Source organism: Barbatula barbatula (genome assembly GCF_947034865.1).
Source record: "Barbatula barbatula genome assembly, chromosome: 8".
NCBI lineage: Eukaryota > Metazoa > Chordata > Actinopteri > Cypriniformes > Nemacheilidae > Barbatula > Barbatula barbatula.
In genome coordinates this window covers 22,112,815-22,140,261 of record NC_136771.1, presented here as the reverse complement: position 1 = coordinate 22,140,261, position 27,447 = coordinate 22,112,815, and the positions used below count along the sequence as shown (strand labels likewise).

The 27,447-nt window shown below is 37.8% G+C and overlaps 3 protein-coding genes across 4 annotated transcripts in view; 1 reads left to right on the top strand and 2 right to left on the bottom strand.

Annotated features, from left to right (window-relative positions):
* Positions 1–1,438: 1,438 nt before the first annotated feature.
* On the bottom strand, positions 1,439–12,929 carry knl1 (kinetochore scaffold 1; the record flags this gene model as incomplete). Its single annotated transcript, XM_079462740.1, has 21 exons — positions 1,439–1,655; positions 2,153–2,278; positions 2,396–2,517; positions 3,078–3,187; positions 3,392–3,457; positions 3,544–3,644; positions 4,359–4,463; positions 4,569–4,608; positions 4,690–4,773; positions 4,847–4,934; positions 5,057–5,173; positions 5,303–5,393; positions 6,102–6,217; positions 6,296–6,394; positions 7,402–7,469; positions 7,558–7,666; positions 7,812–11,888; positions 12,008–12,060; positions 12,585–12,637; positions 12,729–12,814; positions 12,900–12,929. 21 exons carry the CDS (start codon positions 12,927–12,929, stop codon positions 1,559–1,561), a joined length of 5,838 nt encoding a protein of 1,945 aa, XP_079318866.1. The 3' UTR covers positions 1,439–1,558.
* A 1,751-nt stretch (positions 12,930–14,680) lies between these two features.
* knstrn (kinetochore localized astrin (SPAG5) binding protein) lies at positions 14,681–16,998 on the top strand. 2 transcript variants are annotated; one of them, XM_079463280.1, is made up of 8 exons: positions 14,681–14,821; positions 15,185–15,298; positions 15,416–15,442; positions 15,530–15,626; positions 15,717–15,831; positions 15,917–15,978; positions 16,185–16,259; positions 16,486–16,998. In XM_079463280.1, the coding sequence occupies exons 2-8, from the start codon at positions 15,222–15,224 to the stop codon at positions 16,615–16,617; spliced, it is 585 nt and encodes a 194-aa protein (XP_079319406.1). In that variant the 5' UTR covers positions 14,681–14,821; positions 15,185–15,221; the 3' UTR covers positions 16,618–16,998. The 2 variants fall into 2 exon arrangements, with proteins under 2 accessions (XP_079319406.1, XP_079319407.1); XM_079463281.1 differs by having other exon boundaries at positions 14,723–14,821; positions 16,424–16,918.
* A 925-nt stretch (positions 16,999–17,923) lies between these two features.
* sdk1b (sidekick cell adhesion molecule 1b) overlaps positions 17,924–27,447 on the bottom strand; it is a gene marked incomplete at its 5' end in the record, with an annotated part of 158,331 nt that continues 148,807 nt past the window's right edge. The window contains 9 exons of the mRNA XM_079462738.1: positions 17,924–20,315; positions 20,654–20,783; positions 21,104–21,224; positions 21,811–21,948; positions 22,400–22,564; positions 22,966–23,091; positions 24,785–24,946; positions 25,788–25,925; positions 26,324–26,510. Coding sequence (XP_079318864.1) covers positions 20,046–20,315; positions 20,654–20,783; positions 21,104–21,224; positions 21,811–21,948; positions 22,400–22,564; positions 22,966–23,091; positions 24,785–24,946; positions 25,788–25,925; positions 26,324–26,510 — 1,437 coding nt within the window. The 3' untranslated portion in view covers positions 17,924–20,045. The remainder of the gene's footprint in view (positions 20,316–20,653; positions 20,784–21,103; positions 21,225–21,810; positions 21,949–22,399; positions 22,565–22,965; positions 23,092–24,784; positions 24,947–25,787; positions 25,926–26,323; positions 26,511–27,447) is intronic.

Below are 27,447 nucleotides of genomic sequence, written 5' to 3'. Positions count from 1 at the left end.
AAATGGAGCGTTGTCTAGAATGAGAATATCTTCTGAGAATCATGGCCTATGGCTTTTTTTCTGGCTTTTTAATAGGAAGTTTATTAAACGTTACAGAAAAACCAAAAATCTTCTTGCAACACAGAAAAGAAGATATTTCGAAGAATGTCGGTAACAAAACATTGGCCCCTATTGACTTCCATTGTATGGACATAAAACCAAAAATGGCTCAAAATCTCTTCATTTGTGTTCCACAGAATAAAGAGAATATACAGTTTCAAATGACATGAGAGTGAGTAATAATTAAATATCGTTTTAATACTTGGGTTCTATCACTTTAGCTTACTTACTTTTAGTCGGTTTTTTAGGAAGAACATTTGGAAATGACAGCACTCTCAACCACAGTCAGCTACATTCATCTCTATTGTCCTGCTATTAGACTTTATCCAGTCAGCACTACAGAACACACAGCTGAACAGAGCAAAGAGCTGATATTGTTTTAATAACACAAAGACCAACATGATCACTAAATCTCGGCTTCTGTGCTCTGTGAATATTTGATACCCCCTCATCATTAAGTGCTGTGAAAAACGCCCACGGTGTAACATAATAAAGACGTACCTTCAAAAGAAGCTGGAGATCCATCATTCTCAATTATATTCCAGCAAACGATGCTCCTTGAACAGTTGAGCTTCTTTAACGCCACAGTCAATGCCTGCATGCTGGTGAATTGTTCAGTCACAACATTTCGGATACAACATTGTCATTTAATAATTTGTTGCATCTTTGCTAATGCATGTGTATGATAAATGTTTTATTGCATTAGGGCTAATGCTTGTGCACTTAAAAAACTCTTATGATTTTTTACCACCAGGCTTCATGGCAGTAATGAGTAATGTGTACAGTATGCCTTGGCTGTTAAATGGATTTGTGATTCCCATGTTGCATCGATTTCCTCTCAGGAATTAATATTACACACCCATGTCTCCATCTTCAACAGCGGTTGTTACTAAATTGGTATTAGCTCTTGCACAATTCCCTTTAGATAGTCTATTTTTTGCACAGATATGACCAAAAGTGATGTGCAACTTTAGAAAATAAACGTCTTTGCTTTTTATTCAAAATGTTTTGAAATATATATATAAAAGGTTGTATGCGTTGTGCTTGGATTGTTAAGGTTGTATGCTCTATTATCCATTTTTCATTATAAAACCACCATTTCCAGATATGCTGTAGTTTGCCCTTTTGTCAAATAACTTAAATAATTTATTTAACCGGAGGGGAGATTAAAAGCCCCTGGACATCACTTCTGGCCACTACTGTATTTCCAAAAATGTTGACCAGTAGTAGTATATGTAATAAGAATTATGCTCATATGTCATTTCAAGGTGTAACAGAGACCAGCTAGTGTGCAAACGTTGAGTATCGGTTGCATGTGCAGAGAATTCACAACCATTTTAAAATGACCCGATATTTGTGTTTATTCTTTTAATGGATATTTGATCATACAAACACTAATATATACAAACATTTAAATGAACAGGAGGATGGAGGGAGTAAACACAGAAGGTTTAAGATCTTAGCACAGGAGATCACCGTGAATGTTCTTGAGGACGTTTGTCAGATAGTTCTTGCCTGGTCTGACAGATGACACAACGTCTTCAATTTGGCTCAACCTAAACAAAGTAAAACATGTTAGTAAACCAACCAACCAACTCAACATCAACAATAAATCATAATACTAGCATTTATATTTAATATAACAAATAAGCAATCATTTATTATTATATTTATAAAATAATACATATTTATCATAACAAACAATTTTCATGATCTGGTTAAAACTGCTCCACAATTGTAATTTATTTCCACCACCTGCAAGTATTGCAGCCTACGTTCTAGGAAGCACACAAACAAAAGTATGAAAATTGGTTTGTCGTGGAGAGATGATGTTCTGTGATAAAGTACACCAGCCACAAATAGATTTTCTATCGAAAAAAACGAATTCCAATTATTACGAATTTCATATCTTATCTCGACACCATTGAAAAACCAGCTTTCAATCCTAAGGACATTTCTTATCAGACAACAACCTCCGTTTTATTAACTCCACTCATTCAAGCATATACAACTTTAACAACTCTATGCAACACGGAAAACATTGCTTTCAAACCTGGTGTTTCCGATGTGACTTCTGAAGTTTTGTATTTGTAGCGGTCCAAAGGGATAGTCAGGGGTGACCGACACACTTAACTCAAACTTTTCAAATGCTTTCAGGCTTGAGAACATGATATGGATTCTGAAATTAAAAAGCAGCACTTTTAAATGCATTCCTCCAAACATGCATATTTTTAAACAAATATCAAATCATTAACACTAAGAGCGAGTAAAAGCTTGTAAATGTCTGTTGACGTACTGCGTGTCCACACAAGTGATCAGTCGAATGCAAAGCCTCAGTCCTCCCCACTTCTTCAGTCGATGAATCTCCTCACCTAAAAGTCGGAGACGACCGGCCAGCAAACTGACATCATGAAGCAGCTGTTCAGAAACAGTCAAACAACACTTTATTGAATTCAATTTATTGTCATTACACACATACAAGTACAGTGCAACGAAATCATTATTAAATCATCTTAACACTGTTCTCAACACACTTGTAACTCCAGTGGCGTGAGGTATAAACGCTGCAATGTGCATTGAAATATACAAACATAATTTGAACCTTATATCAGGATTAGATTTATATACAACACTAAGCATAAATATGCAGATCCTATAGACACCCTTTTGTCTACGAGTAGACGCATTTTAAGATAAAATCCGTGCTAAGTTTTACCCATGAAGTCCCAGAGCGGTTGTGCAGAAGGGTTGTCTTACTTTGCTCAAATACACAGAGCACATTTGAAAGACACACAAAACGAGCAACAACCGGTTATGCCACAAAGCATTTTTGGTTTGTTTCAATTTTTATTAAAACAGTGCCAATATTGTCAAGTACCAAAATATTTTGGACCGGTCTACCACGTATCCCTATTGTTCAGTGTTAAGCACAGCTTCTATAGCAAAACATTGTGTCCATTGCTTAAAAGCGTGCTTACCTCTGGTATATGTCTAGTTGTGGGGTACTTTTGAATCCAATGAGTTTGAGACTTATTGTGCAGTGCAAGCAATCGGTGCACCAGGGCGGCATGACACTCAGACTTTTCCACTTTACAAAGAAAAACACATTACGTAAATAATACAAACTAAAACATACTATAATACAACGTAACACAAGTAGGGGATAGTTTACATCCAGCCGATGTTCGCAAACATCACAACCGGATGATGAGGATTGTATGAATAAAGAACTAGACACAGAATATTGAAATGACAAAAACAAACAAACAAACAAAAAGAACAACTCTCTTACAATCCAGCCTCAAACGAAGCGATACGTCCATATTCCGCTCTATATCCTCAGTCATCCATTCCTTCCCTGATAGACAAGATCATTTGTGCTACTTTTGAATGTGTTTACAACCAAAACAATTTGAAGTAATTGTAAAGCAATCATCAACTCACCAGCGGGTGTTTGTAGCTTCACCTGCAGGTGCACAGTGTTATGAAGGAATGTAAACAAAGCTCCTCTTTCATCCGTCTCATCCAGACGCCACTCATTCAAACTGAAAGACAAAACACGATTTGAACTTGAGCAATTAAAAAGTTAAAAAGACATGTTTTCAGAATAAACAAACACCAAGACGAACAACCCTTCAGAACACAACATGCGCGGTATTAAGCTAAATTTGAATAAATTGACAATATGGATTAGTATTGAAAGTGTTATGTGTACTGCAAAGGGTTGGGAATCCTTTGAATTTTGTCGATTCGGATTCTGCGGATCGATTGCGATTCTTATGGATTCCCAGTTAAACCTTTAGCTATCAACCTGTATGGTCTTTGAGCCTGCTTATGGACTTGTTTGCAAATATATATTAATGAGCACCATTTTGAGTACATATACACACAGAACAATGCTTTTTCTGATTTATTACTATTTGTATTACCATAGTTGAATGGTTATGATGTGTCAACTATGCGTACTATAGTAAAAATATTGTTAATTTTCATAAGGGCTTTTATTTAGATATCAGCAGATTACGTGTACTTTTCTAAAATATGCACACAGGAATTGAGGCGAGCAATTCACATTTTTATCTCAAGTATCCTTTTCCTATTCTTTCTGATCCAATTCCTAGCCTTTCCATTCCGATTCCCAAACTGCAACTACTCACGGCTAGCGAACAATTTACGGCAATAAGTTAAGAACAGCTGCGGTGATGATTATGGGAGCGTTTCATATACACTTGCTATGATTTCTGCTAGAAGCAAATAACCTGTTAAAAGTCGCAAGATGACTCTTAAAGCCGCTGCATTCCTCTCGTAGCTTCTGCTCTTGGCCCTCAAAGGTCTTCAGTTGAATCTGTAGCTCATCAATTTCCCTGAAAGTTTCACAATTATATTAAATTAGCCCATTAAAAATCACCAAACGACCCACACATTTACACATCCAAGATTTAAAAAAACAATTGTACAAAATCACATACCTCTCCGTCTCAGTAAAAGCTGAATTAAGCTTGTGTAAATCTGTGAATAACAAAAAAACATTATTTTTCTTGAATATTTTATAGGTTTTTTTACCCTTCTGTCAAATTAAAGTCACAGTACCGTCTTCCTTTGCTTTCAAGTCTGGCCTGATTTGGGAAGAGTTGTGATTGTTTCCCACCATCGCCGCATCTATAGCTGCAAGTTCTGGTTTAGAAAAAACTGTGTTTTATTAACAAAGTTAAAAAAAATGTTAAATGAAGACGGAAGTCTTCCGTACCCGTCTCTAAATCATTGATGCATCCATTCAAGTCTTCCATCATTTCATCTGTCTCCTTGATTTTAGCCATGAGCTGTTGATGCGCGTCCTAAATGTCAGAGGTGAAAAATACACCAACCTTATACAATCTTTCAGAAATATAAAACGAAGCGTTCAATTGAGAAACATGGAGGAATGTTTTATTTTGTATCAAGTTGGAGATGCCTTTACCTGTGTTGTTTTGATGAGCTGAGAGTACAAGACTCCCTTCATTTCGTGAGACAGTGCTTTGCTTCTTTTTCCGAAGTAAACTCTCCGTGCTTTCAACGTGGAGCCAAAGCTTTTCAGCTGAGAAAAAAAATCTCATTATCATTACACCTGTGTGAATCTCATTACAACACTGAGAATGCAGCATGTGCTATGACTGCATTGATCCTTAACCAAAGTTGTAGCAGAATTGGGTTTAAAACTACATACCTGCTCTTTTGTGAGTGTACATATTTCCTGATGAAGGGCTCCGTTGATGCATTTCAGGGACTTTTCTTGTTTAGGGATTTGTTCTTTTAGTCTGTGGGGAATATTATTTCATAAAACAATAACATATGATAAACAAAGGAAAAGTTAAAAATTGTGTTCTTTTATTCACCCACATGACGTTAAACATGTTTTAAGACCTCCCGGCGTCTTCGGCCTCCTCATAAACATCATGGTTATAGTTGTTGTCAAGGTCCAGAAAAGTACAGAAGACATCTTTTAATTGGTCCATCCGCTCATATTGCTCTATTGGATTTTTTTAAGCGACGACAATACATTGTGCAAAAAACTAAACAATGACTTTGATCTATATATCCTCCACCATAGACTGACAAGACGGAGGACAATATGTTTTCGATTCAAGTTGTTGTTTTGTTTTTCGCCCAATGTATTGTCGTCGCTTAAAAAAAATCAAATTGAGCAGATGGACCAATTAAAAGATGTCTTCTGTACTTTTCTGGATCTTGACAACTATAACCATGACGTCTATGAGGAGGCCTGGAAATCTCTCTGATGTCACCTAAAATATCTTTATTTGTGTTCCGAAGATGCCGGGAGGTCTTACAACATGTTGAATGTCAAGTGGGTTGATTTTGAGATGAACTTCTCCTTTAGGAAAGCAAAGTTGAAGTGGCACACTTCACCTTTAATTCGTGTCCACACACTAGGATCAATTTAAGACACTAATTGAAATTCTGCCGTGATGTCATGTCATGGTGATCAAAGCCAGGCCACTACACACCTTTCAACTATTTCCGTAAGCTCTTTACAATCTTGCTCATACACTCTCTGCTTAGGGTGATGTATGTATTTCTCCTTGAGTAAATCCTCCATGGTGCGAGTCTCTCCTGCTCTGCACTGCAAAGAGAAATTTACGGTAAGACCATCTCCTATATAGATGTCAGTCACAATAAGACAGAGCAGAAGAACTCTTACACTTTCAGGAAGAGCACTTGGTCTAGATCTATGGATGACGAAGTTGATACTGAAGTGGCTCAGGAACTCTGTCACGGTGAGGCTTCCGTCCTCAAGTTTCTGGTAAAAGAAACACAAGGTGTTAACAACTAGACTAAGAAAACTCCACTAAAGTCACCCTAAGAGGCACTTTTGCTATAAACCCCTACTCAACATAATCCACAATCTTGTTTCTATGATAATATAGTCTCTACTAGATATGGAATGAGTCTCTTGTTAAATTTTTCCAATTATATGGACTTTATATGTGTTGTTACTTTGCAAAAATCTTTACTTTACTATATTATGAATAACATATCATACTTTTTACTCCACTTGGGCCCGATTTCACAGACACTGCTCAGCTCAAAGGGACAGTTCAGCCAAAAATGAATATTCTGTCATCATTTACTCACCCTCATGTCATTTCAAGTGAGTATGACTTGTCCGCAGAACACAAAAAAATTGATTTTGAAGAACCCTGAAAACCGAACAGCGGTGTCATCCATTTCCATCTATTGTATGAACACAAAACCAATGCAAGTGAATGACTGCCATCGCCGTTCGGTCAACAAAGGTCTTCAAAATATCTTCTTTTATGGGTAAGTAAATGATGGCAGATTGGATCGGCTGCACATTATTAAGTTATGTTTGCTCAGCATAATTCATCTATGTTCAAGTTTTCCATTTTATGTTTGTTGAACAAAAACGATTTTGATATGTAAAAGCTACATATTTTGATTTAAAGTTCTCAACTCAAATATTTTTTATATATATCTGGTGAACATGACAAATGCAACCTATTGAGAGCACACCTAAAGTCCTAGCCAAGATGTGTCTGGTAAGAACGGCACGTATGGTCACCCTAGTAAATGTGACATAACATTTTTATTTATCTTACCCCCAAAAGATTTTACCGCCCAATACCATAGTTAACCACAAAATGCAAAAGTATAACAAAGTCCTCTAAATCTCAAAGATAAATAAACGTTTAACACTAACAAGTGTTTCCCTGTACTGAAACACACATAAAACAACACATATTTTAAAAAGTGTTTTCAGTCTTACGCATGTGCAAATATTAGTACCTTGTTGAAATCGAATTCGTAATCTGACGTCCCGTCTACATGAGATTCATAGTGGGAGCTTCTGAGAGCTGTAAAGCAGATGTTCTCTTTATTAATATCTCATTGCACAGCGATTAAACATTTTAATGTTTCTGATAACGGACACGTGCAACTCACTGGATTCATAAACTCCCGTATCTTCTCTTGTCTTTGCACTGCGATTCTGAGCGGCGTGACTTGTAAAATTACCTTCCCACTGAACGCAAGCTTCATGACAGTCAGACTCCTGAGGAGACAGAAATCTGATGCATTAGCGTATAATGAATGGAGCCCACTCTTAACGCTTTATAACAGAACAACCTCCAAGCATGTAGTGAAAATATCAATCCAACAAGTAATTAAGCAGAAAATTATTAAAATGTCTTGCTCACCATGTCAGAGATGTATGCTTTCTTGTGTGGTTCCACTGTAACATTGGTTTCTTCCAGATACGGCCTTTTCAAAGCCTGGCTGGTGTTCACGTCTGGTTCAAAGACATCATTCTCTAAGGGCTCCTCATCAACAAGTACAGCTGAAGATTCCACTCGTTCCTCTTCTTTGCAAATCGGCCAATTTTCAAGACTTCCTGACAAATCCTCTTCGCTGCTCATCTCGGGTAATTCCTCATCGTTGATGTTGACTGTTTCGCAGTTGCTGTTCTGCTTGAAGTCCAAACGGTTCTCCACAGAAAAACACTGCAAATCGTGAGTACTTGGGGTAACGGTCTTGTTCGGAGTTAAAGCCGTAGCTCTCTTGCGAAGTTTTGGCACAACGCCACTGAATGAAACCCTTGATAAGAACGGCTGCTTTTTAAGACTGAACGGAGTGGTCTTATCATTTTGGAAAGATCTATCTTTCTGTTTGACGTTAGGTGTACCAATTGACGCCGGCTCTGTAGAAATGGCAGTTTCACATTGCTCCTTACCCTTATGAGACATCTCTGGAAGTGAACATGAGGGCAAAGGCGCAGTTGCACCCTTCGATACCTCTTCATCAAGACGTCGTGACATGTTTTGAAGCTCCATCTGAAAGTCTGCCAAACTTCTCCGTCTTGATTTTGCATGCCATAGCTCTTCTTTAATAAAGGAATCTGCAACAGACTCAGTTGAGGAAAGTTCAAGTTGGACCGAGTTTGCGCTCTGTTCCGGACCCTCTGCTACTTTTTCTTCATTTCTGGAGGTCTCCACATTCGCTGTTTGTCTCTGCTTAAATGTAATATTTTCTTGTGTTTCGATAGGCATTGGGATGACTTTTGTAACCTGCATGTTGTTGTCATCATCGACAGATCCTACGGTCATTGAATTGCTTGGATGTGCGATTTTGGATTTTCCATCCACTTGCATGTCAGCTGCGGTGTACGACTTTGTCGTATTAGTCCATTTGAGTCCGGAATCATCAAGATCTGACTTTGAAGAGAATGGGATTTGTTTTGAGTTGTAGACTTCGTGGTTAATCCCACTCTTGGCAGCTTCAGACATCTCATTCTGTTCTCCACTTGACCCTGGGCATGAAACCGATGTAGATGCCACAAGTGCCCTTTCAGTTGCTTTGATCTTTGCACCAGTGCCTGCCAAAGTTCCTTGTGTGTCAATTGCAATCGTATTGCAACCTGTAAATTCCATTTCATCATCTACACCTAATGTACTGACGTCTGTGCAGTCAGATGGGTCTGGCTTTGGATAACTTTGTGCTGTAGGCAACAGATTTCTGTCAGTCTTCCTTTCCTCAGTGGATACACGGCTCCTCAACATGATATTGCCAGTGAATGCCTGGGTCATTTCCATACAGTCAACATCAGGTCTGGACAATGCAGTTACAAGGTTCAAACTCTTTCTTGATTTACCCGATGGTTTGACCCTCTCGTAGTTTTCAGCCTCAAGCACGACGGTCTGACATTGTGTCATTTCCATATCATCAAGGTTTGAGAGATTCTTCTGATAGTTATCAACTTCATCATTTTTAGGATTGCGAAATGACAAAACACCTCTTTCTGACTTTCTTCGAGCCGTAAACGCTTTCCTCTCACTGACTGGTAACATATGCACTTGAGTCATCTCCATGGGTTCAGACACAGTGATGGTTTGGTTTGCCAAGGACGGTGCTCTTCTAGTGGAGGTTGTGTTTGCAGCTAGCCAGGTGCGATTCGAGTCTATGTTAACAGTCGCACATCCAGTCAACTCCATTTCGTCTGGACTTGGAGAAGCAATTCCAGCAAAGGTACTTGGTTCACCTGTCAAGTCCATACAGTCATGTTGATTGTGCTTTGAGGATGTAGGCATGGCAGGTAAAACAATACTTTGTGCTTTTCCTCTATTGGAAACTGAATGGGCATTAAGGACGATACGTCCAGTGAATGCTTGAGTCATGTCCATCCCATCTTCATTTTCAGACATCAAAGCACGAGGTAAATCTTTCCGTGAGCTGTTCAGTGGTTTGTCTCCACCGAACTGTTTGGATTCCAGAACGATTGTTTGACAATGTGTCATCTCCATATCATAAAAATTGGCAGATTTGGTTTGGTCCCCAATCTTCTCTTTTCCAGTCACATTAATAATTGAGTTCTTCCTTATTTGTGGATATGGATAAGCACTGGCTGTGAATTCTCTTTCTTGAACAGAAACTTCTAATGCCTCTGTCATCTCCATATCATCCGAATCAGCAGTCTGGGCTATTAAGAAATTGCTTGATTCTTTTAGACTCATTCTCTCTTCACTTCTGAACACATCAATGGAAGACATCTTACCTGGTTTGTGAGTTTCAAGCAGAGCTTCCTTTTTCAAATCTTCATCTTGAAAAGAACTTGATATGGATGCATGGGGCAAACTCTTTCGTGAGTTGCTTAACTGTTTGTCTCCAGTAAACAGTTTGGCATCGAAAACGATAGTTTGACACCGTGTCATTTCCATTTCATCAAAATGATCGGTCTGGGGGATTGGAAAATGGCAAGATCCATTTTCATCCAATATCTCAGCATTACATGAGGACCTCTTGCTTAATTGGGAAAATGGAAGTGATATTTTCTCCATATTACTGACTGTATATTCTTTTTCTTGGACAGACACTTCTAAGGCCTCGGTCATCTCCATATCATCAGAATAAGCAGGTTGGGTTATTGAGATATTGCCAGATTTGTTTTGAGCCATTATCTCTTCCGTTCTAATAGAGGACATATTACTTGGTCTGTGAATTTGAAGCAAAGCTCCCTCTGCTATACAGGCTGTATGTTCTTTATCTCGAACAGAACTAGATATGGACACATTAGACAAACTCCTTGAGTTAACCAATGACTTCTCTCCACTGAACGGTTTGGACTCAAGAACAATAGTTTGGCATTGTGTCATCTCCATGTCATCATAACTAGCACCTTGAGTTGTTGAAAGATGACCAGATTTGTATTGATCCACTGTTACACCATTTCCCATCCCATTAAAGGAGGGCTTCTTGGTTATTTTGGGCAATAGAAACAGACTTTCGTTTTTCAAACTGGCTGAATTATCTTTTTCTTGAACAGATACACCTAAAGTCTCTGTCATCTCCATATCATCAGAATTAGCAGGTTGGGCTATTGAGAGATTGCTTTGAAAATGTCCAGGTTTATTTGGATCCATTATCTCTCCTTTTCCAGCCACATTGAAAGACGATATTTTGCTTGCTTTGGAAATTAAAGTTTCCTCTTTCGTCCTGATTGCGTGTTCCATTTCTCGACGGGATACATCAAACATTCCTGTCATCTCCATTGCATCATCGTTCTCTGAGAAATAATGGGATCTGTTGTGATCCAGAGCCGACTGATTATTATGACTGATATTTCCTGTAAGCTTAACATCGATAGCGGCAGTCTGGCTTTGAGTGAGCTCCAGGTCATCATCATGTGAAAACACCGGTGTTGAAGCAATACCATTATTTCCAGAAGCAAAAGACAAAGCAGGCTGAGCGTTACTTCTGTTTTCGATAACAGCAGTGTGGCTTGTGGTCACTTCCATAGTGCTGTCTTCAGAAAAAGCAACACGGGAACGTCTACGTTGAAGTCCCCTCGGTTGCTGTGGGTTACCTTTGGTGACCGAATGCTGAACATGTTGCATTAAAAATGGTGGCAAGTGATTCTCCTTGTCAATTTCTGATGTGTTTGTAACGGCAAGCTCTTTTTTAGAAGATAAGGGTACAATATTTTTTATAGGGGGTAGTGATATACTAGCGAGAAAAGCATTGAAGTCTGAGTCCGTGTTAGGATTTTTAGTCTCGACTTTTGTGCCACATGACAAGCGCTTCTGACCGGCAACATTCTGATCCCCGATGACCTTCTGTGCTGCTTTGAGGCCAAAATCTGTCTTCACCTGCTCGATTTCATAATCCTTATCAATTGTGATTGTGTGGCTGTGTGTCATATCCATGTATCCAGTCTCTTGTCCAAGCAGTATTGTTCTATCCACACAGTCATCTCGTAGGACAGGATCTGAGAAGAAGGTCTCCTAAAATGATTTGCAAATGTAAAAAAGCAAGACGAAAACACAAGAGAAGTAGACATGTTTTAAAATCAAGCATTGTTCGCATGTTTTTCATTTTCAGCATTAGATGAATTGGTACTGACCCTGCCCAAATGCTGGGATACATAGAGAGGGGTGTTTAACAAAGTGTCCAGGCCTGAAATGAAAAAAAAAACATATACACAGCTTTAGTGATTCATTCTCTGATTGTGAGAATCAATCACAAAAAGAAAACTTGCTTGCTAGCATTACCTTTGATTTGATTATTTCCCTCTTCAACAAAACGCAGAATCCTTTCATTAGAGAGACAATGCCGTTATAATCATATAATAATACAATTACACACACACACAATCATCAAATAAATGTTTTTATTTAACAATTTGAACATTGTGCTCGTTATGTGAAACACATGAAATAGTATGATCTATGACTTACTTTTCATCATGTCTGTGATCTCCTGTTTAATTTAAAAGCAAAGCACAATGAGGAATATAACGGTGCCAGTATTTTTATACTGCGATACACAGAATTCATGTTTTCTACACCTGGGACAGCCAACATACACAACAATTTCAATAAACAGTTCAATGTAAAAACACTGATAATAGCCTAGCAAGTGACAGTTAACTCTTGGTACAAAAAACTTTACAACCAACTATAAACAACTAGAACACTCACCGACAGCGGTGTTCTGAGCAGGTGCCAGAATGGGAGATTCACTCTTTGCATCTCTGTGAAATTAAAAACATTGTCTATATATGACATGTGCATCTATCATTTCATGCATTTTTACCATTATTAGGTTGAGATCATTTCACTTACTTCGAAAAAACGCGGACATTTTTCGTAGCTGCAAAACTCACTCGCCGTGAATTTCTCTTCTTCTCAATAGGGTTGGTGACTTCCTCCTACATAAACGGCAAAATAAAACTTTATTAGACAAAGAAACAACGAACGAAAAAAAACGCTTAAACCATTGAGCCACTTATTCACCTGTTGCTCCTCTTGTTCGGGTACTCTCATAGATGTCCGAGAAGCTTTTAAAATCTATTTGGGGACAATAAAGAGAAACATTTTTCATTTCGCATGTATTTAATAGGGCATCGCATTATTCAGAGCCTAATATGGATGATTAAAGATACATACGGATGACAACCTCCTTCTGGAAGATTTTCCTCCCTCATTTCTGTGTGGAACAAACGTGGCCACGTAAATGTAAATAGTTATTTGGTAACAAGATACAACATAACGCAGTATGTTCTGTACAAAAACAATCTATGTAAACACACAAACATGTGGACTCCCATCTAAGTCAAATTATCATCAATATTTCATTAATACGGCAGTTCCATATTATGTACAAAAGAGGATTTTGTCTGCAGGGAGATGAAACAACGGATATAATAATAATAATAAGCGATTAGCAGCAGACGGTAACAACCTTTTATACATTTTATGTTCTAAAGATAACCAATAAAGGAATTATAACATCATTTCATTTGCATCTTTGGGTCAGTGAAAATATCGGCACAGAAGCAACACATTTAAGATTCTCTCCACATCAGCCAGAAGAAAAAGGTCTTATTGTTCATCCCTATTTTTTCCAGCCTTGACAAAATAAAAAAAGCATTTGAACATTTTGAACACCAGCAGACAGACTCGACCATTTATACGAGATCAATAACTGTACGAGTGAATTATTCATCTGAAAATACAGCTATTATTTAGAAGACAAAGGCAGTTGGACACGGTTTAAATCCTCCAGTCCGTCTTAAAATATTTTAAACAGCATTTTCAGCTGTATTATGTATAAAGGATTATACAAGGAAACTCATACTAGACATTCAATTTAAATTCATTTGACACATCACCTACCCATTTTAAGTAAAAGGTGTCAATAAATGACAAAACACATTTTGAAAGAAATTGTGCCATATACAACTTTTGTAAGACGTGCATTAAGGATGATCTTTAATCCTCATGTCAAAGAATAAAGTTCCGTCGAATAGCCGCAAGCAGGATGTCAAACATGTCTGTTATCATTACTATTTGCTACTCAGAAAAACATCAAAACTTACCCTAAATTCAACTGCTCCATCTTCAGCTCACGTGGAAAACTGCACTATATCGAAATAAGATAAAGTGAGAAAAGACGATCAGTAGCGTGTAACAATGAACAACAGCACTATTTGTTACACCCAATAATTTGGTTTATTACACTAAATAAACGTAATTTTCTTGAATTACTCTTACATATCTAGTTAACCGATTTGATGATTATTTATATGTTTTTCAAAAGTCAAAACCTGAAGTCTAAAGCTAGAAGTCAGACGCAAGAAATGTCACGAGCTCAAAACAACATTTTCAACGCAAAACTGGACAAAGCGAACAGCTCGTGACATTTCGATGACACGAATATATACATACATACATACATACATATATATATATATGCACGTCAGTTTAAAGATCAAAAGAAATGAGAGTTTTTTAATAAATAAAGCACAATACCTAAACGCAACTTCCCTCCATTCGCTGCTTAGTTTTTCCTTGTAAAATTTGAACTCAACCGCCGCGTCTCTTCCTCTCGTTCATTACGCGAGACGGAGGCACCCCCGCGCCCTCTGCCGGAAAGGAGGACATCATATCAACACGTCTTAATATGTATGTAAACTTAAAAACGTATTTACTAGGCAGTCCGACCCATTTGACACTTTACCGACCGTAAATTATTTTATTCACGTATTAAAAATCGCCGCATTTTAACGCCGTTTATCACGATCACATTTACAGGCAAAACGGACGAGCGGGGAGGAGGCGGAAGTGACGCATTTTATTTTGAAAATCCGTGGTGGCGCTGAATAAAACCGGGACTTTAAAACTTAACATTTCTCCGCAAAAAGATTCGTTTTGTGGTAAGTTTATCAGTAATATACTTTATTGTGGCCATCGTATTTGTGAATGTCTGATTTGTGAGATTGTGACGTTAAACGAGACCGCAGTAGTGTCGCGTGTTTTGAAGTCTCTCATAATAAAGACCAAACTAACACGCAACACGGTAAAGCGACAGCCTTGAAGTTAACTTTCACTTATGTAGCACATCAAATAAAACGTTTCCATATATTGTATTTGTCTCTCAATGCATAGATCGTGATATTAGAAATACGTGTTATGAAATTATGATATTAGAAACACGTGTTATGTGTCAGTTACACAAATGTAATGGTTTTAATAGGCCTATATAACTGTCAGGTGTGCAAACTGTTATTTCTTTACAGAATTGATGTTTAGAACTGACCTGAAACTGATCGAGTCATGAAGAAAGTTGCCATCCCTTCACAGACCGGTGTGACATCCAAAACAGCACTTGCCAAAAACGACACAGACAACAAGTGAGTAAATCTGTCAAACACAATTGTATTACCATATATGCAATTCTTAACATGTATGTTTAATTATAAATTTACTTGACACACATGTTAATGAAATACGTTGTGCAATTTATTCAGAAAGACCCTGCAGAGATCTCTAAAAGCGTAAGTATAGTGGCGGTGGTAATAATAATAATAATGAATCCGTACTGTGAAATATGAAATGTTAAATACATATTTTGTTTTTCTTAGACCGACAAGATATGGACAGCAAAATGATTTAAGGGAACAGAATCGAATCTTGACTGCAACAAATGAAGACCTGCAGAGACAGCTTGAAGAAATGAAGGTGAATACGTCCAGGATCTGATCCGGTCATTTGCTCAAATACATTAGATAAGTGTACTAAGTCATTCATTCTTGAATGATGTTTTTAAAGGTAACCGTATCCGAACTGAACCATCGATGCTCGGACATCCAGGGGGAAAACCGAGAAATTCAGAAGCAGCTGCGAGACTGCCATGTCTTACTTGTTGCTGAAAATCTAGACCCAGGTGGTTTTTACCCGTCTGCTGGATCATTAGTCCTAACACATGGCGGTGAGAGATGCAACCTTAAATCTAACAACCTTAAATTCAGTTTCAGGGGAGACGTTGGGCCAAACAGCAGAGCAGAAAGAAGAACAAAGAAAGGAGATTATGGTAACTCAATATTTACTTTTCTTTTTGTGCTATTTAATTTTTACATTTATATAAAATTGTAGTAGGTGATAGGGTGACATTAAAACATAAATAGTTTATTATGATTATTATAACGGTGAGAAATGTATAGTGAAAAGAAAGTGACTGCCTATACAAATATATCGATATTTATTTCTTATTGTTTAATTCTGTTGTTGTAATGACAGACTGTTTCCCAAAATCTTTTGACTGAACTGAAGCTGTTTGGAGAGATGGCTCAGGAGCACGCAGCAAATTTACAGGTCAGTATCATTATCGCTATTAGCTTTACTTTATCACAATTAAGAATTTGAAACAGCAGCATTGTCCAGACATTATAGATATTTCACTATAATAGGAAGAACGTTTCACAACCATATTCATTTGACATGTTTTTTTCTTCTTTTTGACCATGCCTCTACAAAAGTTCAGCGGCTTAAATAGGATTTGTAATGTCAATCAACGTTTGGTCTTTGTGAACGCTTCTAGGAAGTGCAGAATACCATGAGAGACCTGACGGAAAACCATGAAAAGCTCCAGCAGGATCGAGCATTGTTCAATCTGGATGTGGAGGAAATGGAGAGAGCTTTGGCGGAGGCAGAGAGGCTCTTGATAGACTAAATGAAAGAAACTCTTCCGCTGGCCATACGGTGGTGTTCCAAGACGTGTCAATCTAAAAAAAAAGAAACGACTGAAAAAACAAACCTTTTGGACAGAATTGTTACAATTAACATGACCAATATTTTCAAAACCCTGTTTTTAAAATACTACTTGTTGACGTCAAATGTCTAAACTCTATATGTGAATACATTGTTTTGTTTCATTACAAGTAGAAACATTATTTTCATCTAAAAATACAAATGAGCACTTATTGAAAAGTGCAGCCTGTATATTTTTGACAAAATAAAAAGCCATTAAATGCAAAACCGGCTGGAAAAAAGATCTGCTATTCTTTTGTGGTCCCATTATAGTAGGAAAAATCCAAGCTGCTTTTTACTTTACATTTACATACATTTATGCAGTTGGCAGACGCTTTTATCCAAAACGACTAACATTGCATTATGATACATAGGGATGCACGATAAATTATCGGCCCTATCGGTATAGGGCGAAGGGTCATTTTTAATGTTATCGTATCAGCCGATAATAAAATTCCGGCCGATATATATCATTGCAGATAAATGAAGGTGCGCGCTGCTCACAGTTAAATACAGTACAACACTGTCTTTCTGTCGTGATCGTTCACTTACTACTATAAACAAAACATTGCTGATGTAGGTACAGTATGAACGTGTAAATTATGGGAACAAAAGCACATTGTTTGAATCAGACTGCTGTCTGAATGCTTTCTGTCTTAAGACCTTTTACACCTTTCTGGGCTCTGGGAGAACATCTACAATTTGTTTATTAAATAAACATTATACCAGAAAAGTAAGCTCGGTACATGATTTTCAGGGGAAAAATTATTTAAGTCTCAAAAAATGTCATATTGATATTAAGGTACTGTATATCGGCCAACTAATCAGTTATCGGCTTCCAGTGGTCAAGGATTACCAGTTATTATCGGCCAAAATACAAATCGGTGCAACCCTTATACTACACATTTGTTTCGAAGTATGTGCATTTGGATGTATAGTTGGATCACATACAGTTCTGTCTGGTTTAGTGTATTAAGTTATAAATTGAGTAACTCGTGGTTTTATTTATTACAGTAAAGGGAAGTCAAATTCATTGTGAATTGGAAAAAAGGTGTTGATGATATTGCGGATACTAAACATAGCTTTTTAAGAACAATAAGTCTGATTTGAAAGGAACAGCTCACCTCTAAAAACATCACACAGTTTCAGTATGATTTTTGTCAGTTGTGTGAATGGTGCTCAAAGTTAAATACTTAGGATCAAGGATTCAGAAAACAATCACAGCAGTTACAAAAATGTAAAAGACAAGTGTGTCTTATTGTTTTATAAAAGCAATTGTGACCTACAGGCTATAATAAGATTTGGTTCAATGCCAGGATAGTTCATAAATTGTGACACACACACTGCACATTTTGACCATTTCATCACACAACAACTCACTTTAAGAGTACTCGAGTACAATGCTGGTAAATGCATACAGAATGCATTGTGGGTAATGTAGTTGTAGGAACATTGACGTTTTAGTTGCTTTGAAGTGCACACAGTTGCGTCAAACAGATAAACAATACCCTGCATAGTCCTTCCTGTCCTTGAACCCAATTTGTTGCTCATTTAGATGCGGAAATTGGCAAGTAGACCGTCCATGTGTATTCGTTGTGAATTTTGCGAGGAACAGAAGAATGTCTAGGTCAGAAAAATGTTGTTCATCAGAACGAAGACATTTGATAAATAACAGATTCGGAACAACCCGAGGGTGAATAAATGATGACAGAATTTGTATTTTCGAGTAAACTGTATCTTTAACCCCAATAACCAAAGGGCAAATAATGTCACTGTATAGTACAGTATTAGTTTTTCAACATATAAACTTCTTATCAGTGTACTTTATACTACAAAAAATATAATTTGGTATTCAAAACCGCCTTCTGCATATGTTGGGTCTGAGTTACTGCATCACTATGGTAAAAAATTAAATTTATTTGATCATTTACCTCCCTCACGTCATTTCAAACCTTTTTTCCACAGAACACAAAAGAAGATATTGTGAAGAACGTTGATAACCAATCAACTTTCGTCCCCATTGACTTCCATTGTATGACCACAAAACCACGAAGACATTTCTCAAAATATCACATTTTTCACGAAAGAAAGAATCATACAGGTTTTGGATGACATGAGAGTGAGTAAACGAACGAAGGAATTCAAATTTTTGCCGAGAAGAAATTGTTCCTTTAAAGGGTTCAAACTGGCAACCTTTATGTTCCCGCGCCAGATCTGTAACACTACTCTCAACTTCTATGCACCACAATTATTATAATTTTACCTGTGCATTTTATTCATTCATTTCATATTGAAATAAATATTTGTTCAACATCGAATGAGATGAAAAATCTGTGTATATTTGGATTTCTTATCAACTCTCTGGGTGACTGGATTGTACAAACACAGCAAGCCAGTCAAACAAACAGCGTGATTGTGACTTGCAGAAATGAACGTCACTAAAGAACTACGTCGACTTGGCACAAATCTGCACTACAGTAAAAACGTCGTTCGTACAAAAGTGATCCTAAAAATATACACACATCCAGCATAATTTACACACAGTATTGTTAACCTAAGAAAACATCCGTTGTGAGCGCACGCTTGTGACCCGGCCGGTGAAAACCAGCCTCAAAGTTTGATATCGACCCATAAATTCACCACCATTTCAATTTTTGACACGGCCTCACTCAGTCAATATTAAAGATATCAAGGTTATATTTTCACTTCCATTTTTTAGGATGATGTGATGTACACAAAACGCAAAAAAAACGCCTTGACCTGGGTCTTCACAGGCAGGGTCACATTTTCTTTCTGGGATAAAGCATCACTCTTTTGGTTTAAGAGAGCAATACATGTGCAAAGGCAGTTTTTTCAGTGCTTCTTTCACCCATCTTCAACACAAAAACACACAAACAAGTAATTCCGATCTACCACACACTGTACAAGTCAGATTTCCGGCGGCGTTTCAACTTCAAAGAGAGTTTCGGGGATCGGTGAGTTTGCCCACACATTACGACTAAGCCCGCGGAGGTGCTACAGAGCGGGATTTCCAAACAGAGGAATTTCCGGCTTCCGTTGTGGTTCTTTGAGTCTTTGCGAAATGAGTTTCGCCTCCTGCTAAAGAGTCTCACAGTGTAAAGTCTCCGCTCCCGTCGGGTTTTGCGGCTTATCTTCCAAAACCCTCCCAGAAATGATTAACACAAAAACAATGAGATACTTTAACACCTTCCCTTCTTTGAAGAGAGGAGATCTAACATACACATTTCGGGGGAATTGGAGGCTATTAGTGTCTGGGAAAACACATTCAATTCGTCCCGTTCAGGGTCCGGTTTGTCAGCCTACTGTTTACGAGTTGATCTCGTAAGTTTATCAGACAAACGATGAGAAGCCAGTCACTGGGGTGCGTGTTCCCGGTGCGGGCTGTCCTGTGGGGGTGTAGACGCCCCCGACGCTGTGCTGGGTCACCACAGTCTGATAATAACCCCCCTCCGCGTCCGTGGCGGTACTGTCTTCGAAGCCTCCACCGGTTGTCACACCTTTGGGCTGCCGCTTCCATGAGTTGTAATAGGTGGGGTCGCTCATGTAGTGATTGACGAACGAATGCTTGGGATGCTCGTCCTCGTAGTCACTGTCGCTCACCTGCACACGAGGGATGATGGGATGGATCCAGACAAGAGAGAAAGAAGGGAAAGTAACGTTAAAATATGGATGTAACTGGTGTTTGATTGTTTAAACGTGGAACATAAATAAGTATAAAACTAGTATTTTTGTATTAGCACCTATCGTACTATTGCTCCTTGTATGACTTTGTATTGCTCCCTGAACTCTGAAAATGTTCTTCCATTTTTTCAACTGATATCTGATGAATGTTCTAAATAAAAAAATAGGTATGCTGTAGTCTTCTCTAAATAAACCGCTCTCAGTTCTTTATGTTGTTTAGATGTTGCTGAAGATGGTGTTGGTGTAGGTGTATATACCTCTGACTCAGAGAGCTCTGTGGGTTTCTCTGTGAGGGTGGTGCTCTCTGTTAAAACTGCCCCGTTGTAGTTGTTACAGATGTCTTCATCTGAGTAGTGCAGCCCACCCGGGCTTGGCCGTGGTGGTGACCTGTGGACCAATCACTTGGAGTAAAAATTCCAACATTGCATTCTTGAAGACGTGTTACATATTTTTCTTTTAACAGAAAGTATTCATAGAGACCCATATTCATCTTAAGTGTCATATCATGAACACAGCAGAACACAATAGATCAGTATGTCAAAGTTTCTGAGAAGCACAGCTGTTCTACTTTATATTTGACATCTGGATTATTGTAATTGCCTGGATTTGTCCTGGATTGCTTCAAATAACACATTTAGCAAGATTTATTACACTTTAGTAAACTGTTATGTAGAATAATCTGACATGGAGCTGAATTGAAACCTCACCTTGTTCCATTCTTCTTGAGGAAAGAGCTTTTCACATTCAGATGTCTGCTGTTTAACTCTAATGCCGTGAAACCGCCATTATCGAGGGTTACAGCCTCTTCTACAGTGGAGATATGCTTTCCTGTGGGAAACATTGCATTACACCCATGAAACTGCAGAAAATGATGCGATGTGCTGCACGATTAATTCAGGCATATCAATATATTAATGCGGTTTTCCCACAACTGTTGGAACTGGAAATCTGTCGGAAAAACTAAAACTCAATTTATGATTTAATCTAAAGCGACAGTACATTCAAGCTATACATTTTATATACATAAACTCAAGCTCATGTTTATTTATTGCATTTCTCTCATTTTTACAGATTGTTATTATTATAAATGATTTACATTTTTAGTACTGTTATAAATTGTTATTGTTGATCTTATTATTAGTTATTGTTTTCTAATAATATTGCTGTTAATTATAATATAAATTATTATTTTACATTTTAAATTGTTGATATTATTTTATATTTGATTTGATCTTAACTTGACAAACTTAACTTCAATGACCAAATATAACATTTAAGTAATAAACAAGATAATGTGCTGTACATTCCACTGGTCATCATAACAAGACAAAACTTCAAAGACCCCTAACGATGTCCGAGTTTATTCTGTGATAATGCCCAGCCGTCTGTTCCTTATATTGATTGTAACTCTCACCTGTACCACAGCTCCTGTACTTCTTGTTCTGTCCCAACAGCAGCAAACCGAACACAACCATCAGAATCAGAATGAGGCTGATCAGCGCCATGACGACCAGGAACCACCACTCCTCATAGAAAGGGGTTTCAGACAGAGCTACAACGGCAGATCACAGTATTTCATTTAGTTCATTATTTACAAAAGGAGAACACTCAAATAATATGGATGTCAATAACAAAACAACTTCTTAATTTTGATTTTATTATTCTGGTAACAGATGAGCGAACGTGTATTTGTTTGACACTAGATGGCAGTAGAGGCTGCAGAGTAATCCAACAGCCCAAAAGAAAAGAAAAAACCTGTAAGCTACTTTACAATGTTAAAGATTTATGTACTTTTTTTATAATGTCACGCATATGGCATTCTATGTTAACTATTATATGATATAGTATACATTAAGCAACTCTAATTGACATCATGACATCACTACGTTCCATTATACATGCAACCCGTATACTAAGTATTGAATAAAATTATTATATTTTCATAGTCCAGTTTTGTGTAAACTTATATTTATATTATATTTGGAAATAATGAGGAAGATTACCAGACATGGCAGTGGAAGGCGGACTGGGATCCCCGTAGCCGAAACGGTTGACGGCGATGACACGGAACTCGTAGGCCACACCTGAACGTAGGCGGTCCAGACTAATGGTGTACGAGAAGCTTCCAGGTGGGAGATGTTTGACAAATGTATCCCATAATCCCTCATCTGGAAATGTAGGGGAAGTAATCGGTCGCCACACACGGAAGAAAAATGAAGGAGAAGTCAGCAGTAGAAGGTTAATGGAGAACATGCTTGGTTTTAATAGAGCAATGTAGTACAGGGAAATCAAGCATAGGGGGCGCCAGAGATACAGACATATTTTATGAACTGTACATTATCTTATTTATGGTACCGTATATGTAAATTTCCTTTTGTAGACCAAACAACATTGGCCCCCATTGACTTCTATTGTATGGACACAAAACCACCGAGACATTTCTCAAAAGATTTTCTTTTGTTGTTGAATTTTTATTTCTAGGTGACTTTAAGAACCTACAAAAATAGGGCAGTGAGACGAAAAAGTCAAGTGTGAGTTTGAACTACGCGGCCCCTCAACTACAGCTCACCTGATGGACGTGATTCAATGACATATCCTGTGACAGCTCCCGCCCCTTCAGCTCCCTCTGACCAATGAAGCGTCAGAGCTGAAGCTGATTTTGTGGTTGAAGTCTGCAAGGGGGAACCAGGCGAGCCTATGAGACAAAAGCCAAGTTAGGACTAAATTCTGTAAGCGTCTCATTTCTGAACGATCGATAACCTTACAGGAACCTGTTTCTAGAAATGAATCTGGCCCACTTGATAAATCACAATATTTCAGACTGAATCACAGACCACAAACATGGGGATGACAGGATGACAGTGATGACATTCGGATATTTTATGTACAACACAAGCTTACGTACAACACAAGCTTTTAAGACCGACAGCTTGAAGTTGTTTAGATTTCATAAAGGTCACATTGAAGCCTCAGGGATACACCTTCTTTGAAACCTTTATTGGCTACTGTGACCTTAAGGCATTCACAGCCACTATAACGTTAACGCTCTATATTTCCCACAAATGCTTGCTCATTTTGAATGAATCAGACTATTGGAAATGTTATGCGATTCAACACGCACATAAAAGCGGCAATACTTTCATTCCTATCAGCCGAATAAGTAAATAAAGAAAACGTTTGTTGTTTTGATTTGTCTTTTCAGACGATGCACCGAAATTCAATTCTGCAGATCAAAGCTCATTCTTGAATACTATGTATCATAACAATATATTTTGTTATCATTTTCCTTTCTTTCTATATAACCTTTTGTGCTTATTTTTGTGACCCCAGCTTAACTTCCGGTACACATTCACAAACAATAGATTATTTCTGAGAACTGTTGCTTGGCTAAACTTGTCTCTCCAATATTTTGAATTCAGACTGCAATACCAAGCTCAACCTCTAGATGTCAATGTTCCATACGGTTTCTTCAAATGCGTCAAAACTACAGGAGCCATCCAACATATTGTTTATTAAATAAAATGAACATACAACAAAATACAAGTATTATACAGTAAAATAATCACATGAATTACTATTAACATAAATTAAATTCAATATAAATAGTTATATTATTAGACATTAGCTAAGTTAACTGGGAGTCAGGGGCACACGTTCGATGAAACAGAAAACATTATGTATTGCTTTTGTAAATCTGCTTTGCAACAATGCGAAATTGTGAAGTGCTATAGAAATTGAATCAAGAATAAAAAAAGGAATAGAATTAAATGGAACAAAATTGAATAATTCGTTTTTTATAATAGAGAAAGTTATCGGTAATCTAGGAGAATAATGTAGTGCGCAAAAACGCTTATGCTTCCAAAACTCTTTCTTTTCTAAATTGCCACTTTTGACTTTGCTTTTAGCCTTCCCTATGTGCTCCACTTGACCAATTCAAATGGATTTCTATTCAAATGTGTATTTATATTTATGTATGTATGTGTCTCCAAAACTCATTTTAATCATTTAAGCATAAGCTTCTTACATCGTGATAATATAGTAGCGCTCCGCAACTTACATTAAATGACAATTTTAGTACGCCACATTACTCAAACCAGTTTCAACCGGCCTTATTTCCATCTCCAACTAATTTTAAGCTTTGGAATAATAAAGCACATGTCTAAAACAGTGTCATGCTGGTGGGTTACAGGATGTGAGGCTTTTAATGGTGTTTTAAAAAAGCACTCTTTCAATGACTCAGATATTCAACAATTCGTGTAATACTCTTAATCCAGTCCTGTTCCTGTAGCTGCAGGGGATGTTTCTTACACATCCAGTTACTGTAGGATTTACGTATTAATGCGTGTTATTTTGTATTATTAATATTGAAAATTAATATTTGCTCATACCTTCTACTGGTCCGGCGGTAATATTGGCATCCAGTTCAGGTCCGTAAGTGATGGTTCGAGACTGGACCTTGAAGCGATAGACCACGCCCCTCATCAGGTCTCGAACCTTCAGCCAGCGTTGCCAGTTGCCCTTGATATCTACCGTAACGGTCTTACTGACACCTGCCAAGCAAAAGGTTACACTAGTGTAACTGAATTCGATCAAAACCAAGAGATTGGAACTTGTCACATCAAATCTGTTTTGGAAACTCTTTATGTTGCATTTTTAAATGATGGATGACACATCCCCGATTTACTTTCGATATGGTTAAATGAAGCAAACATATCCCAGATATGGCAGGTGACATATTGCGCCGATAATGTCACTCGGAGCAAAAGTCTGCACGATAGTAAGCAAGAGATGGAGCCGGGGTCTCAAGGTCCCGCCCATATATCTCTTAAAGAGATATTTCACTAGCAAATCAAAATTCCCCATTTTTTACTCACCCTCAAGGTATCGTAACTGAATATGGTTTTCTTCTGGAACAATAATGAAGTCAGAGTTATAACACCAGGAATCATTTGACTTCCAAGCGGTAGAATGGGAGTGAACAGGTGTTGATTTTTTGAAGCTCCAAAAAGCGCATCCATTGATCTGAGAAAAGTAATCTCTCGAATGCGCGTGAACCAGAGGCTTGTTCTTCCGGCAGATGACATTGTAAGTTCCGGTGATGAACGCTGCATTTTTGCTTTTCAGCCAATAGGATAGCGTCTACTCTGGTGGGAGATTGCATTACTCTTCAAGAAGAAAACCATATTCAGTTACGATATCCTGAGGGTGAGTAAAACATGGGGAAAGTTTTATTTGGTAGTGAAATATCCCTTTTATCGCAAAGTAAAAAATCATGATGCCTGCGTTTTAAAGTCCAGTAGCAGTTGGGAAGTGTGTTTTTATATTATACTTATTGACCTGATACATAAATATTATAAGTGACATCAGTCCTTTTTTCTCCATCTTGTTTACCATGAACGGGTGCCGTGGGCTCGTATATCACCCTGTACCCTTCAAGCACTCCATTGGGCTGAAGAGGTGCTCCCCATGACACATTCAATGAGCTTCCTGTGACCTCTGAGAACAGAACATGACTGGGTGGCCCAGGAGCTTGAGAGAGAGAGAGAGAATGAGATGGTGAGTCACTTTCAATGAAACATTTGCCAAACCTTCTATTAAAGATAGATTACTAAAGATGACTTTGGTAAAACAACGATGCCTAACTTCAACAAAATATTGCCATGCCAGCATGCCAGAGACACAGAGACAATATATTTAATTCACAATTATGAATGAGAAATACTGCTTCAACCTAAATAACGTTTCTAGTTGCAAAATATAGTTCAGAGAGCCTTGACTGGGATGACAGCAACAGGCTCCATACTTTGCTTTTCAGAAGTATTAATACCGGCAGATTAACACAGTTTGACAATGTTGTGGACACCAGCGTCTCGCCGGTTGGTGCATCTGCCTCCAGGTGACATAACAAGACCCCCAGTGGGACTCACCAGCCTGCAGCGTTCGTCCTTTACGGGCAGCGCTGAGTGGGCCGTCCCCCGCCGCGTTAAATGCAGACAGTTGAATGTGGTAGGTGGTGTACGACGTCAGATTCTTTAGGTGCACAGACGTCTCGGGAACGAACAAAACAAGCTCCTTCTCTGTGTCATTCTGCTTGTCCTTTTCCCAGTAGTGAATCTGTGGGACATGTGAATGGATGTCATCTAGAAATATTAAGGTCTGACACAATATGTGAATGCGTAATATGTGCATTAATAATGATAATAATGACAAAAACTAAAATAAACAACTAATATCAGTATTATTAATGATTATTACTGAAAATAAGAAAAACTTGACTGATGATTAAAATGTATTAAATAATTCCATTGTTATTTAATAATAAATGAATGTCACATATATTGAATATTTAATGCATATTGAAATGTCTGAAGATGACACTTGGTTTTATATTTTGTGTCTAACGCAATGACAATATTGGTGAACATTTTCAAAATACCTTTTATGGTTGCGTTTATGTTAATGCATACACAAATAAACATAATAAGATGTGAATGGGACAGGAATAATGGGTATTTCGTGTCTACGCGAAGAACATAAGGATTTATTATCAGTTCCTGTTCAACTGTCTGTGAGAGACAGAAGTACAGATGGCATAAAACCGAAAACAAGGATAGAAGCTAATATGGTGAAATCAACTAATGACAGCGAGATAAAGGATTAGAGACTGATAATGAACTGCAGTTTATTTATGCAGGCAAACAGATTGAACGCCTAACTTTTGAATTACTTTTATCCGGGTTAATGTCAGGATTCAAACTAACGAAATATTTATGGATTACTCATATTCATGTGTTGAAAGTATTGCCTCATAGTGTGTTACTTGTGACAACACAACGTCAAGGATGGCAGGGCTGTAGCTACTGAAGAGAAAGACGAGAACGTTTTTGGGAGCCATAATCATTTGATATGTATCCATGTAAGGGGCACTGACAGTCTGGAGTCCCAGAATACCTTGCTTTAGGCCCGTGTTCATGAATAGTGCAACAAGAATGGTCCATATATGTATAATATTGTGTTTTTATGCCACACAAACGTAAACATTTGGTTTGTG

What these genes read in the sequence shown, in the direction of transcription:
- knstrn (XM_079463280.1), top strand. Translation starts at nt 15,222, where the DNA reads ATGAAGAAAGTTGCCATCCCTTCACAGACCGGTGTGACATCCAAAACA. An exon ending in AAAAACGACACAGACAACAA is followed by an intron (nt 15,299 to 15,415) that starts GTGAGTAAATCT and finishes CAATTTATTCAG; the next exon opens with AAAGACCCTGCAGAGATCTC. An exon ending in AGCACGCAGCAAATTTACAG is followed by an intron (nt 16,260 to 16,485) that starts GTCAGTATCATT and finishes GAACGCTTCTAG; the next exon opens with GAAGTGCAGAATACCATGAG.